Raw genomic sequence first — 15,107 nt, forward strand, 5'->3', positions numbered from 1 at the left:
TTTTATAACTTAGGCTGCTCTTTACTCTTAAACTACAGACCTATCCAACGATACCCCACACTACAAGATTGGACGAGAAAAAATAAATCACCCCACATTACGTCTATGGGAGGCACCCTAAAAAATTTTTTTTTGAATTTTTGAATGTACTGTTTTGTCGGCATAGTTTACATATATATTCGTGCAAAATTACAGCTTTCTAGTACTGATAGTCCCTGAGCAAAGCCGCGGACGGACAGACAGACAGACATGGCGAAACTAAAAGGGTTCCGTTTTTGCCATTTTGGCTACGGAACCCTAAAAAGGAAAATTTAAAGACTCCATTATTTTCAAAGGAAAAGTCATTACGATTTTGCTTGTTAATTAATGTGATGTCACTATGACGTTTACTGTGATATGGTTCCATGGATGGCTTATGAAAGTCCTTGACCGTAGCTTTACTTAGTTTGAGACTATGTACCTAAGTCAATTGATGTCAATAAAATGGTCCTATGATGTACAAATTGTAAAACGATGAAATACAATAGCTTTGAACACTACATAATAAACGACACAGAAATAGCTACATAGAGAAAAAGCCAAGGATTAATACTTACAAAATGTTTCATCTCAGTCCAAGTAGTTAGTAAGTAATCGAGGTCACCCTACATAAAGGAAATAGCTCAAGAGTGGCTCGGCGCGCGCGAGCGGAAGTGTCGGCCGTTCCCACGGACATTCATCCGTTAGTTCACCTCGTCCCTCCACGAGTTCCGTGGAATGCTCGGGTTTGTTATTTTTCAGTACTCGGGTACCACTTTGGAGGTGTAACGATGAATGTGTTTTATATTATTTGCCTTTACCTGCAGCTTCACTTGCGTAAAACATTATTATTGGTAGTCGAACTGAAATTGCGGAATTTTGCTAAATTAAAAAATTCATTTATCTAAAATCACCGATGCAAAATTTCATGTTAGAAAATCTCGGCATAAAAGTAGCCTACGTGTTTCAAAAGTCCAGCTATTTACACAAATTCAGTTCAAATCCCTCCAGCGGCCGTTTTAACATAACACACACGCGCATAGAAACTTTCGCAAATGTAATACCTAATAATAACTTCGCAAATGTAATGTTCTTATCGATTCAACTTGACCGCCATTGTTGACGGTCCTCGTCCGTTCAGTCTAATAAACATAATTATTAATAGCACTTTAATAATCACATTTCAATACTCTAAGGCGAGCTTACGGGGCTAGAGTTAACTTTACAAATCTAGTTTCGATTGAGTGAAAATATTCGAAAATAGTATCTCCAGCCCACGTTTGACGAATTAATGATTTGAATTGATGTTTAATCGATAATTAAATTAATAGACAGTGCAAGCGACTTTTGAGGTCTTGTTTTAAAATGATATACCAGCAAATTGGTAGAAGAAGAGTCGAGTGGGGCTGTGAAAAATCTAAACGGTTAGGGACAACCAACCACTGAATGAATTATGATCATTATCAACCTTTATCAATCCACTGCTATACTAGCTGGAGAAGAGATACATTACTCTACTGCTACCTGATGCTTATGTGGCATAGACAGTTCTAACCAGACCATGTAGTAAAATCTTCACAGCACGGTTTTGCTTTTCCACGCCGATTTCCTTTGATCTTTTCTCACACCTCCCACCCATTAGAGTGTGTAGAAATTCTTTCTTAATTATCAAGCGACCTAATTAAATCTCGATGACAAATTGAATACAATACGAGTATTATGCCTAAGACTCAGCCAGATGTGTTACTAACCCGTAGGTGTCACTCAATCAACACTCAACACTTGCTGTTCATGGTCGCTGTACGTTTTTTATTTAATTTCTGGCATTATTTCTTGTCGGCTAGTTGAATCAATGTCATTGTTCAGAAAGTAGGCGACGTTTACATGAGACCCGCAATAGGACCAGGGCTGATCTCATTGTTTAGTCTACACGTCAACTTCGCCTAAATAATTCCTAACAGAATCTGATTGCACTGCTAATTTGTGATTGTTCGCTGTGAGATTTATTAGTGGTTCAGTTGGTGGCGATATGGTTGTTACTGACTGGTAGACAAATAAAATTTAAACACAAGTTTTCATAAAAAGGTATCCAAAAACTTGCAGGGGGGCCGAAAATGCTAGGTTTTTTCGCGTACTAAGTAAATATCCCTTGCTAACCTTGCTTGCTTCTTAGTAAGGAACAATGTGCAACATCTGCTATCAATCTTTTTAGCATTATGTAGTTTGAAGAGATTGTGCTACACAGACACAGACAAGTTGCTATTTTGGTGTTTTCTTACTTCTTAGGTACGTCCAAAGTACCTAATATTACTTGGACTAAATGATTGTTATCTACTGGACGCCTGACATTTTGAATTTGCGTCGTTGGTCATTGTGTTACATAGACGATTAAGTACTGAACTGAGCACTTCAATTAATTTTCTAGGGCGATACAAAAAGCAGCCGTTACAGTGGCTACGCTCGCGCAAGTTGGCCGGATCTTCGGCGCTTGCGTCGCGGCGGAACCGCGCAAGACTTCCGCTCCCTTGGGACGAGCGTCACGCTCCGGCGCCGGCGCAGCGTGCCGTACCGAACTTTCACGAAAACAACCGACGGTCAACAGACGATGCGAGTGGTGTGTCCTGCAAAATTTAAGTTTATTCGAGTCAAAGACATGTTGACCATAAAAGACAGAGGACAGAGGTGAGAGCAATTCATCATCATTATCATCAGCCGGAAGACGTCCACTGCTGAAAAAAGGCCTCCCCCTTAGAACGCCACAATGAACGACAACTCGCCCCACTTGCATCCACCGGTTTCACTCTCACGCAACTCTCACGATATACTAGAAAGAGAGTCGTATATTTATGCATGCGTTGTTGTGTCAGATACTGGAGCTGGACTTGTACCATTGAAATGTTGTTGTTTTTAGGGTTCCGTAGCCAAAATAGCAAAAACGGAACCCTTATAGTTTCGCCATGTCTGTCTGTCTGTCTGTCCGTCTGTCCGTCCGCGGCTTTGCTCAGGGACTATCAATGCTAGAAAGCTATAATTTTGCACGGATATATATGTAAACTATGCCGACAAAAAAGTACAATAAAAAATTCAATTTTTTTTTCTTAGGGTACCTCCCATAGACGTAAAGTGGGAGTGATTTTTTTTTCTCATCCAACCCAATAGTGTGGGATATCGTTGCATAGGTATTAGGGGTTTGCTAAGACGATTTTTTGATTCAGTGATTTGTTTGCGAAATGTTCAACTTTAAAGTGCAAATTTTCATTAAAATCGAGCGTCCCCCCCTCTAAAATCGAAACCAGTGGGTGGAAAAATTTGAAAAAATTCAGGATGGTAGTAAGTATATCAAACTTACAAGGAAAACTATAACGGTTAAGTTTGCTTGAGAATTATTAGTAGTTTTAGAGTAAATAGCAACCTAAGGTATAAAATATACCTAAACTAGGAAGATTCCGTATAAAATACGAAATCTTTAGAAAAATATTACTTAATTATTTCATAATGGCTACGGAACCCTATTTTGGGCGTGTCTGACACGCTCTTGGCCGGTTTTTTTAGATATGGCTCTGTCCTTTGGAGGACCATTTTGCCAGTGTCTAGTAGGTTTAGCCGTTGTACGGTAAAAAAAAACTAGAAAACGAAATATGAGAGGTAATAGAATGGTGGATGAACGATGACAGCGCGAAGGCCATTGAAATGTTACATACAAACATAGGACAGCGCTATAAAATCGAGATAAACAGGAAAAACTCAACAGACAACTGTGAAAATGCTGGCTACATGTCATTTATATCCTCTTTTTCTGATATAATATAAGTCTGTGTAGGAGAGTAGGACGTGTCATTATGACAATTACACGTCACAACAAAGCATTATGTGTAAATAATGGAAATAATGCAATGAAGTTTCGTTTCGAAGACAAGCCTTTTTAAATAAATGGGTCCAGCATCTCCTATTTCAGATAATACCGATGACGGTGGGTACGCACTTCCAACCGTCATTTGTATCAATCCAAGAGCCAAAATTCTACCAGAAGAGGTCGGTAATTATTTTTAAGTTTGTTTGTTAGGCTGATGCATAAATAAAGCCACGGGTTTTTGGCACAGGTACCCGTTGCCGACTTGATTATCCACCGCAAAGAAAAGCCTGACGAAAATGTTCCCTTGGTTTGGGAGCCGGATCCCGGACCGCCTAGTCAGCCTTACCCTCGTCATTCACTAAGTATAGCATGGTCCCCACCAAGTTTATGCTTTGAACTGCTTGAGGAAAAGGTTGTTCAGCAATTGACGTAAGTAGACGTGCAATCAAAGAAATACATTTACTTGTAAGGTTTCTATGCGGTCATTTGATAACAATCTGATGGATGCCATGACTTTCAATCAGCTTTGCTGGCGTGTAATTACCGTAAATCGCAGAGAGTTTGTCATCACAATATCAAGGGTAAGAAAAACGCCTTTTAAAAATCTAAACCCAATTTGTAAAAAAGAGACTTTCATAAGATGTTAAAATATATACTTACCCCAATGACATCCGTAGACGGTAAACGAACTTTTTCGACTCATTAAGTGGATCTGGAATAAATTGTTATGCAATTATAGTAAAATGACGGGCGTTTTTCCGACCTTTGTTCATTAATCTCATTACTTACCGTCAGCGTCTGGAACAGTGCCACACACTTGATCTACGTTCAGTGTTGTGGACTATGGGACGACACTGCCAAGCTTGGTGCTGGTTGGAAGAGCTATCCTCGTAAGAGATTCCTGTTAGCTCCAGGGCTTGTGGCAAAAATCGGCGTCAGCGCTAAACCTCGGGAGTACCCATCGCCTGTTCCTATGGCATATGTGGGCCTACAGCTGGCAGCTTCGCATACAAGGGACATCGTAACTGGCTACTTCGTAGTGCCAATACAAGTAAAATTTAAAAATTATATTCCACCACCACCGGGTGAAGGTTAAAGATTGGAGATTTGTATTTTATTAGTAAATAAATTGGGAATATGTTACTCATCTTATATTAAGTAAATTTTTTATTGTTAAATATTTTTTAATTATTATTTTTCCGAAAATTAAAACGTTAGCTCAAGGATGCACTAGCGATCAAACCACCAAAAGCGATCTAACTTTATCCATGTTCGTAGCTTATTATATTTGAAATTCATCGGAACTTCGAGCATGAATGTTCCGAGTGTTTTCGAGTTTGCTTCTCAACTGTGACAAAGGCTAAGGTACGAGTATTATCGTAGAGCCGGAGATTATACGACATAACTGTAAATTATGGGATTCTGGAATGCAGATCGATTACCGCGTACGGAAACGCGTTGAACAATAATCGAGTTTGATGATGCAATAAACAGAATTGTTAGTAACTACCATTGGAAGAACATTTACTGCCAACCTCGGAAAGCTCAATGGTTTCAGCTGGAACGTAATATCTGACTGGAACGTAATATGTTAGTTATCAAGCCTGCTGTGTATAGGTTTTTAATACGGGAAACAATCTTTGGGGAATCAAATAGTAACATTAATTATTGTATTGATTCCCAAATTCATAAAAAATATTTGAACACGGTATTTGACAACTGTTCCATATTTAAAATATTATATTTTTAATATAGATACACAGACAATGTTTAGCCAAGAGAAAAATTAATTCGGTTGAAAATTAGATTTACAGCGATTTTTCGAAAAAATCGATGTAAGTGTCTGTCTCTTTCTAAAACGCTTTTCTCTATGCAGCAAGTATGGCGCTACTAGCGTGTGACGTCACATGCCAGTACAGTAAGTCTCTGTCTAATCTTTAAGTTGAAACCTTTATAACTCTGTTATATTTAAAAATATCATAAAAAATGATTTTCTGTTTGATTACATGCATTGTCAAGTTTTAATTTATAAAGTAAATAAAAAATAGTCAAATACCTTATTGTATTGTAAATGACTGTCTAGTGCCGGACCATGGTAGAACGATACACTATCGATCATTTCGCTAAATTATAAGGTTTTGATTACAATATTTACTCAACTTAGTTGAACTCATTTAGAAGTGTGTACCTATCTTTTGTTTCTTGGTAGCGCCGATGTTCAATAAGATGCTTCGTTTATTACGTCATTGGATCTGATGCTCTAAGGACGTGCGGCTCGGAAATAGCGATCAAGATGGATCGACCATCATCACTCGCGCCGTTTCTATTCTGTGTTGGCGCGAATGAGAGTCTTACTAAGGGGAATAATCCTGTCGATGACTCATAGGCAGTATACTAATGACACAAACTGATATAATTAAAATGAGACTCCATGTAGAACTGATTAGGTAAGTACTTAAAATTGACGAAAAAAACGCATGACGCATTTAAATCGGTCCACTCGTTTAAGAGCTACAGTGCCACAGACAGACACACACACAAACACACAAAGCGGTCAAACTTATAACATCCCTCTTTTTGCGTCGGGGGTTAAAAAGGAAAGAGATCAGCTCTCTTCTCTTTGTTTTGATGAAATTCTGTCAGATTGCATTGCGTCAATAAACGACATCGAGTATGACGTGTTTCGAGACGAGTGCTTAAATTCTTATATTACTTTGCTGCTAAATTTCATAAATTTTGTTGCCACGTACGTTTGCAGATCTTAAACAAAAATAAATCACGGTTCCTTTTTGTAATATACAGTGGCAATGGCGCGAGAAATAGATTTTACGAGTCCGTGCCGCAGGCCGGGCGGCGATATTTACGCGTGTTTACACTTCAGACGACTTTATAGGCGCAACGACATCACCACGCCATAATAACACACATATAAGGAACAGTTCGCAGCTCACATGCTCCGAGACCGCCACGAACGCGCTCTTATTTTTATAGAAACATTGAGTAATCGTTATTAAACGAGTCATAATAAAAAAAACATGCACCCATTTTCTCTCTTATTTTAAAAGCTCTTAAGTCTTTTTTTCTTTTAATTGTATGTCTGATATTTTGCGTTCCAGTCTCTGGCAATGATAGTTTGTTAAAATGGGTACCTGGAAATTTGCGTAACTGAAACTAATTCTAAAGGTTTTTTTCCTTTAGATACAAAAAGATTTGTGATTCGTTTTCTTTCTTATACCTACTTACTTATATACCTGTGAGTCCTGTTCAGTTAAAAAACGACGTGGTCAATAACGAACGCGTCAAGTCAGTCGAATGTTTTTAATTAGACGCTGCGCACTGAATGTGCCGTTAACAACTAAGCAGAACTGGTTGCTACAGAAGTTACTTCCTGGAGGGTAAAACCTCTTGACTTGAGTAAGGTAGGCACCCATATCTAAGCTTAGTTGCCTGACCTACTTTTGTGATGAATTCTTGGAATTCGAATAAGGACGACCCGCTGCTTGAACTGGATTTTACCTCATAATAATTTCAAAGTAAGAACAGGGCGATATTTGAAATTATTTTTAACTATAGGTGTATGCTTAACTTTTTGATCTTCATCAAGTACGCAATTATCAGTTTTGATTGGTTGGACGGATCGCTGGTGGTCTAGTTGGTATGACACCTCTGACACGTAATGCCAAAGGAGGTTCGAGCTCCAATCCCGTCCGACGTCCCGTAAATATCTTTCCTTAAAAAAAAATCTTAGATTTCGTTGAACAAGCGTGTTGCTTAAAAAAAGTAATGAAGCACTGTAAGTAGGTAAGCAAAAAAATCAAGGTGAGTAGGTACATACCCCTCAAAGAAGAGTAAAATTATTCAATTTAATTGAGTAAGTTCATCTTAAAAACAAATAACCACTTGTTTTTTCTACAACTGGTTTGGTTCACATTGAATACCCAAAAGATCTTTCTCGAATGAATCGATTTGTATGCAAATTTTTGGATTCCATCCTGACAATAGTTTGTCTAATAGACTGGGTAGCCTGCCTAAACGTGTTACAGTAAACAATAGCAAGCAAGGGGATGCGACCGATAATGAGTTGGTCCATGCATGATACGGCTTCCGGGTAGCAGATTGCGCGCAATTGATTCTAGCCCCATTATCGCAACTTGTTGCCATGCCCCGCCCGCCCGCTTCGCACTTATAAGCTGTCGCCAGAGCTTTGCAAGGATTCAGCTATAGATTGAAATAGCTTTATCTACAAACCAATCAACTTCAATGCCCGCGAGAACGGACCAAAAGTTAAAAGAAAATTAATTTATAACAAATAGCTGCTCGGGTTTTAGTAAACCACAGGCCAATAATGACTTTCTGTCTAACACAGAAGTAAAATGTTTCGCTTCTGCACCTTTTCCCTTTGAAAAATCGACATTACCATTATTAAACGACGCGTTCAAAGGGAAGTTTCTTTATTAATAACATAAAAATGTCTTTTACAATTTAATTTCACCGTTCCTTAAGATGTTCTATTCGAGACACAAATTATCGACTCGGTTTGATCCCACGCCCAAAATAAAATATCATATTTCCTGTCAGAGGAGCAAGCTTCAGCATTCGAGTGGCTTTTTTCTACATTTTTTTTCAGAGCAACAAGTTTTTTAAGGAACTGCGTCGCACATGTTTGCTCAACATACGCATCGTCTTTCAAAGTTGTGTATGTAGGTAGCTGTTTTTTTAAAGTCTGCCCTAAATGCAATGAAACTTGAAATAGCTGTCAGCCTCGTGAATTCCGTCATTAGAGATGCGTGTCGTATGACGGAGTTAACGCTCGTGAGCTGGGTTAGGTAATTTGTATAGGAAGTGAGGCCGGTGGGCGATCAGCAGTTAGAGCATTGTCTATAGCCGTTAGACTAGTTCCAGAACGAGTTCGTGTGCACTTACTGTGCAGCACATTACGGATAGGGTTACCAAATCAATTAAGTAAGTTCCTTTAGAACCGCATACGAGTTTCATTGGATGGAACTCAATTGACACTCCTTGTTCTATTTTAATTTCATACTACATTGATAGACAGAACGCTTTCCTGGCTTTGTTTAGCAAGTTTGGAGATCTGCCCGCAAATGATCGGAACTTGTACAGTCACCAACACCAATATCTGACACAAAAGCGTGCATAAATATCTGATACGACTCTATTTCTAGGGCCGGAAGGACGTGTCAGATATTTTTGCACGCTCCGCTGTGGCAGATATTAATGCTGGTGACTGTACCAACAGTAAAAATAGTAATTCAGCCAATTCACACTCTATCGTTGGTCATAGCCTAGAACTAGAAGACTTGAATTTGTTTGAATGCCGGCTCAGTGCGGTGCGGACAGTTCCTTCACCGATTGGCTCATCCTAATTTCGAAAAATATTTTTTTTAATACATTAATGATTATTCATGGTTATCTTCCAAGTTTCAAGTCTTTGGCACTAGTGATTTAGGCTTTGTCTTATCTGTTAGTCAGTGCGTCAGCCACGTAACGGTTTTATAACTACAGATGTCATCAATTTCATACATAAACTTTGAAAAAAAAAATAACGAGCCCGGGGTCGAGCGTCCATCTGCGTGAAAAGCAATAGGTCAAATCACTAGGGTCTATGCTCTCACCGACCGCTATTATTGTTGTGGAGACCGTGGACCAAAGCTTGACACGTCCACCAATGAGATGAACGGATGACCAGGCTAAAGCCGCGGGTTCACAATGGAAGCAGACCGCTGCAAACCGAAGAAACTGGAGGTATATAGGGAAGGTCTAAGTCATCCTAGGCTGTGTCCAACCACAGCAAAACCACAACAACCACAAGTAGTACAACAGTGGACGTATCATACTGATATGACGATGAAGAATTTATCACGATTTTTTCACAGGTAGCTCTTATCCATACCAAAAGGATGTTGAATAAGATTCACAAAGTTGTTAGGATTATTACAATTGGCACAACTAGTTAAAGTTCATTGTGCTCATAACACTTATTGATTGTAATCAGCGTAAGCACTTGCATCTGATATGCTCATTATCTCACGAAATATGTGCTGAAAAACTATACGGTAACCCTAATGACGGGTGTTGCGCCGCTTCTCACGGCGTCGCTCCGCTTGCATAAGCGGCGCGAGCGCACGTAACTTGCCGTAACGCGCATTATGCATGTGGGGCGCATGTCGGCCGCATCCACACCGTTCGACACATCCTATTTGGCATCTTCATTGCGAACTCTGTTGTTATGTTAGTTGTACAAAGTACTATTATGTTTTTTCTCAATTTGGAGTCGACGAAGCTGTTTGCAAAACTAGTAACTGCGGTTTCAGACTGCTTTGAAAGTTATGAGAGGTCTGAACAGGACTTTAAAGTAGGTACCTTTTGTTCAGAAGGCGCAGTCGTAGCTCAATTGGGGTTGTAAATCTACGTATAGATCGTTTGTGATTTGAGTAAGTATAGAGTGGCCGTTCCCTCGTGATCTTAGAGGTCACGTCATCTTCCTTTGGTTTTCTTACGCCAAGTCACCAACGGTTCGACTTTAGGGTTCCGTTTTTTTCTTGTGAGATATGGAACCGAAAAAAGTCGTTGAAGTGAATGATTTAGTTCAGTTAATACATAATAGGTACATCCTGCCTGCTATTCCCAAAAAGCTTTCAAGTACTTTAACGAACATGCATCATTTTAATTGCGGAAAAACCAGGCATACTTGGAAGCAAAACACACACGGGTTTTAAAAGCACATAACGCGTTAAATGATATACTATCGCCAAATCTTAAGTGTTTTTTTGTGATGGTGTCATATTGACACGAAAACCAAAGCTGTGTCCAAGTTGCACACAATTACTTTCATGCTCTCAAATGCAAACTCTTAAGCTACTGATCCTGTCACAGATTAAGCATCGCATCTCAGTCGCATACCCCGGGCACATGCTTGTCTTTTGTGCTGCTACCACAAAAGCGTGTCCGTCTAACGTTACACATGAGGATGACATGCGCACGAGACACTGAGGATTATCTTCCACAGATAAATGCCCAAATCTCGCCTCCATCAACAAAAGATCAAATTCCTCGTCTGGAATTAAATCCGCACTAACGTACGGAAGCAGTAGGCGCCGGCAGCCGGCGGAGTATCAAATACCAGTCAGATAATAAAGGATTCCTTAATGCGAAATGCGATAAGTGAACGGAGACAGAATGTTTTTACGCTAAATCAGCCTCAGACAGAGGGCCTTTGAAGCGCGTATCTTGAACCGATTTAACTCAAATGAGCGAGAGTTTAACCTAAATGGGCCGATACGTTTGCTCGAGGAATTTGGGACGGAAAATTATATACAAACAAGAATAATAGTAGTATAACTGAACTTAATGTTTACCTATGACTCACTATAAACTTATAAGTTGCAATTGGATAATAGAGATCTTTTTTTATTATTTATGCGTAGAAACGTGGGATCAACAATGGCATATTTCGATTATAATAATTAAAGACATCGTTATGTGAATTAAAGTCATTCTTCCATCATTCCCGATTGTTACCGGAAGGTCTCGACAGACTTCTTACGAAATTGTAATCAGATAAGATAATTATTAATAAGATCTTTTATAAAACATTAAAACAAAACAGAACTTATAAAACATCTGCTCTTAATTAGATGGGTATTAATGGAAATAAACTGAATGCGTTTTGTGTGGCATCCTTCCTCAAAGGTGATCTATTCAACTTCACGTGTCATCGGAGAAATCCGAGACAACCAGGAGATAATGCAAAACGATCTTACTGTATGGACTTTTTTAATAAAGGATATCATTACTTGTATGTACTTGTGTGATGGTTGTAAATGAACACACCCACAAAGACCTCTTACGCTCAATCTACAGCCTTAGATGATTCCTGTCTTAATGACTTTAAATTCCTAGGAATCAAATATTTTGCTTATATTGCGCTTACCACCCAGGCCATGTTTCTCAAAGCATTAGTCTAATAATATTCGTGTTTTGTCTCATTTTATCATACAATTTATGAGACAAAACACTAATTTGAGAAACGGCCCCCAGGTACTTGTACTGTTACGAGTAGTTATTTATGTACAAAAAACAAACTTAGAAAATTTTAAAATCCTCCGACATTATCATTTCAATTTAATGTCCTAAAAATGGCTGAATTTTAATGTTTATCTAAAAATCATTTTCATTAAAATAGCTTTCGATCAGAAAGCCGCATCAAATGAAAAAACCAGGCGTATTTTTTCGTCGACGGATAAAAACACGGACGTATGGGAATCGCAACTGGCACAAACTGAAGGTAGTATGTACACACTAGTTCGCCTTTGCACTTTGCTTTGTTAACTGTTATTTTCATAAAGTTTTATGTTCAACAATGAGTTATACAATACAATACAAATACATACAATACTATTTCCAAAAGAAAATGTTTAGAACTGTTTCCCTGTGATAAAATGAGAGCGGACGTCAATGTCTTATAAAAGTTATTAATTTTTGAGAGTAATTGTGTGTAATCTTTCGAAATCGAATAATTACTGATCTTATTAACCTAAAAAATTAATCATTTATGTTAGGCTTTTTAGTTACTATCAAAATCGCATTATAATGTATAAATATATTTACTTACCTAGTGTAGGTATTATCCAGCTTGTCATAAGTTGGGCGCGGGACGGATATCCTGTCACCGGATATGACGGGGAGGGAAGTGGGGAGGCCGGGGGGAGGGGGTTCTTCCGGCAACGTATTCGCCCTTCCGGGATTTCACATCCGGTTTTCTATCAGTGAAATTTTCTGTTGGACTAAATATATTCAAGCCACTGATTCTCTTTTATTTTATAAACCGACTCCAAAAAAGAAGGAGGTTCAATGTCCCACTGCATATATGTACATGTTTTTTTAAGTACTTATATTCACCGATCTTTCCGCCAAATTTGGATTGATTTTCAAATATATATAGTTTTATCCGAAAGAGTACCCTCCCGAGTCGGTCCCTTTGTCACCAAGTTTGAATCTAATATTTATAATAACATTGAGAACAACAATACAGCGAGTAAATACTTTATACACGATTCATGTGTCTACGCCGTAGCAATAAAGTTTGATATCTTCGTAGCACTGAAAAGGTAAACCTACCTACTTAAAGACGGACAAATTGGCATTGCCTCTAGAGGAAAACGTGCATTTTGTACGGGTAAATAGAGAATAAACATTCAATTTACCATATTTTTTGCGAGTGGTAAGAAACGGCCATCAACGAGATGGAAGGATAACCTGGTTAAAGCCGCGGTATCCTGGTGGATGCAGGCAGACCGCTGTCAAGCAAAGCGGCTGGAGGTATTTGGTGGAGGTCTATGTCCAACAGTGGACGTCCTACGGCTGATATGATGATGATGAAGGTTCATCCGGGTCTCACCATCCGAGTACCACCATCTCACTGCGCAGCATTAAGACAACCAGTGAAATGCTCTCGATGCTTGCAGCGTATCTGCAATATTCTGGTATCTTCTTACTTTTTTTACGATCTGGTGACACACTTATTGCTCGTTTGCCAAACTATTTAATACAAAACAACTCGTAAATCGCAAGTATACATAAATCCTATTATTCGAACTACTCGTAGCTATTCCAACTACTCGTAGCTATGCTTTAAATATTTTTTCGGCATCCATATTGTGTGCAATTTTATTATAGTTTAACTTTTTGCCAAACACGGACGGACATAGCGAACGGACGTAGTTAAAGACACGAAAAAACGTGGGCTTGTTGACAGTGGTAGAGGCAAAAAGTGGCGATTTCGACTGTCAGTGGAAGGAAATATATACACGATATGATTTCTCGTTATGAAGTAGTTCTCTGGCCATTAACGTTGTTGCTAGGCCACACCATCTAGGTATATATTACAGAGCGGCCAAAGTAATAACCATCCGTATACTTATGAGTCTTAGTATTTAATACCGTATTACATCACATCAGCACCTCCCGGGGTGTATAGCCAGGCGTTTGCGCCGCGTGAGGTCTTCCGCGTAAGGAACCATACACACGAATCTAAATTCAGCTAAATTATAGAAAAAAACATCTCAATTTATGCAGGTATGTACAGTCACAACACGTGAACACGTGATTGTGATTGCGTCTGGTTGCCTGGAAGAGATCGCTCTGAAGCGATAAGGCCGCCTATTGCTTACCTTAGAAAATCTCTATGTACTTGTGTTTTCTGTACTGCTTACTGTGTTGGTGTGCAATAAAGAGTTATTGTATTGTATTGTATTGTGATTGATGAGCCACTTGCTACTTCATTGTTTGGCCGCGTAATGCTAGACGGGTAAATATTACTTTTGTGTCTATCTCTCTATACATCTTACTTGGCTAAATTATGAACAGTGACAAGTGCCTAACATTCTCGTGGTGTGACTGTAGGTACATGTAAATCCAGCCACTAAAGGGTAATCGGCCTGAATTAACGTGAGCGTGACTTTCGAAAATTTGGTAAAAATCTGGAGTGTTTTTCAGAACAGAATAATGGCCTCAATGACATTTTTTTCTATGTTGTTACGAAAGTTTTTTTAGTTAAGTTTATGTTCAAAATTGTGATAGGTGATATGTATATGGTAATATTAATCTTAGTCCTTACCGTATGAATCACACGGTCCGATGGACTTATTTATGGTAGAAATTACATCACAGGTCTTCAATGTTGCATGCAATAAAATATGAAATGGCTAAGCCACACTTTTTAAATCAAGTTCAGTCAGAGCTTAAGGAGCTCAGATTTTCCCGGGATTTGGATTGATTTTGGATCGGGATTGGATTTATGGTGGGAGTCTTCTTTTACAAAACACCTTTAGTGTCTCGAAAATACAAACTGAGACATGGATGCACGGAATAACCAGAAAAAGAGACCAGCACTGGGAATCGAACCCAGGTCCTTAGCGTTCCGTGCTGCGTGCTATAACCCCTACACCACTGCTGGACAGGAATTTAGACACGATTTTTTCCTATGCATACATATCTCAGGTTGCTTATTTCTACTTTGCTACTTAAGCAGCAGCACTAGCGACACCTATGTGGCGTCGACAGACGTCACACTCTTTCGGAACCAACCGCTCACCCAGACAAGAGATGTCGCTACTAAGCAATCAAATTATGATTGGTTTTTTGGAGTCTTTTTGTATTTTTTATTTCAACTCCAAATTTGTTACTACTTGTGTGTTTGTTCCCAGTGCTGGTCTCT

General features: G+C 38.9%; 1 protein-coding gene across 1 annotated transcript; it reads left to right on the plus strand.

Annotated features, from left to right (window-relative positions):
- The first annotated feature begins 3,856 nt into the window (after positions 1-3,856).
- On the plus strand, positions 3,857-5,049 carry LOC141445537 (uncharacterized). Its single transcript, XM_074111371.1, has 3 exons — positions 3,857-4,050; positions 4,119-4,300; positions 4,667-5,049. Exons 1-3 carry the CDS (start codon positions 3,949-3,951, stop codon positions 4,965-4,967), a joined length of 585 nt encoding a protein of 194 aa, XP_073967472.1. The 5' UTR covers positions 3,857-3,948; the 3' UTR covers positions 4,968-5,049.
- The last annotated feature ends 10,058 nt before the right edge of the window (positions 5,050-15,107 follow it).

Source organism: Choristoneura fumiferana, chromosome 2, assembly GCF_025370935.1.
Source record: "Choristoneura fumiferana chromosome 2, NRCan_CFum_1, whole genome shotgun sequence".
NCBI lineage: Eukaryota > Metazoa > Arthropoda > Insecta > Lepidoptera > Tortricidae > Choristoneura > Choristoneura fumiferana.

What these genes read in the sequence shown, in the direction of transcription:
- LOC141445537 (XM_074111371.1), top strand. Translation starts at nt 3,949, where the DNA reads ATGGGTCCAGCATCTCCTATTTCAGATAATACCGATGACGGTGGGTAC. An exon ending in CCAAAATTCTACCAGAAGAG is followed by an intron (nt 4,051 to 4,118) that starts GTCGGTAATTAT and finishes TTTTTGGCACAG; the next exon opens with GTACCCGTTGCCGACTTGAT. An exon ending in AAGGTTGTTCAGCAATTGAC is followed by an intron (nt 4,301 to 4,666) that starts GTAAGTAGACGT and finishes ACTTACCGTCAG; the next exon opens with CGTCTGGAACAGTGCCACAC.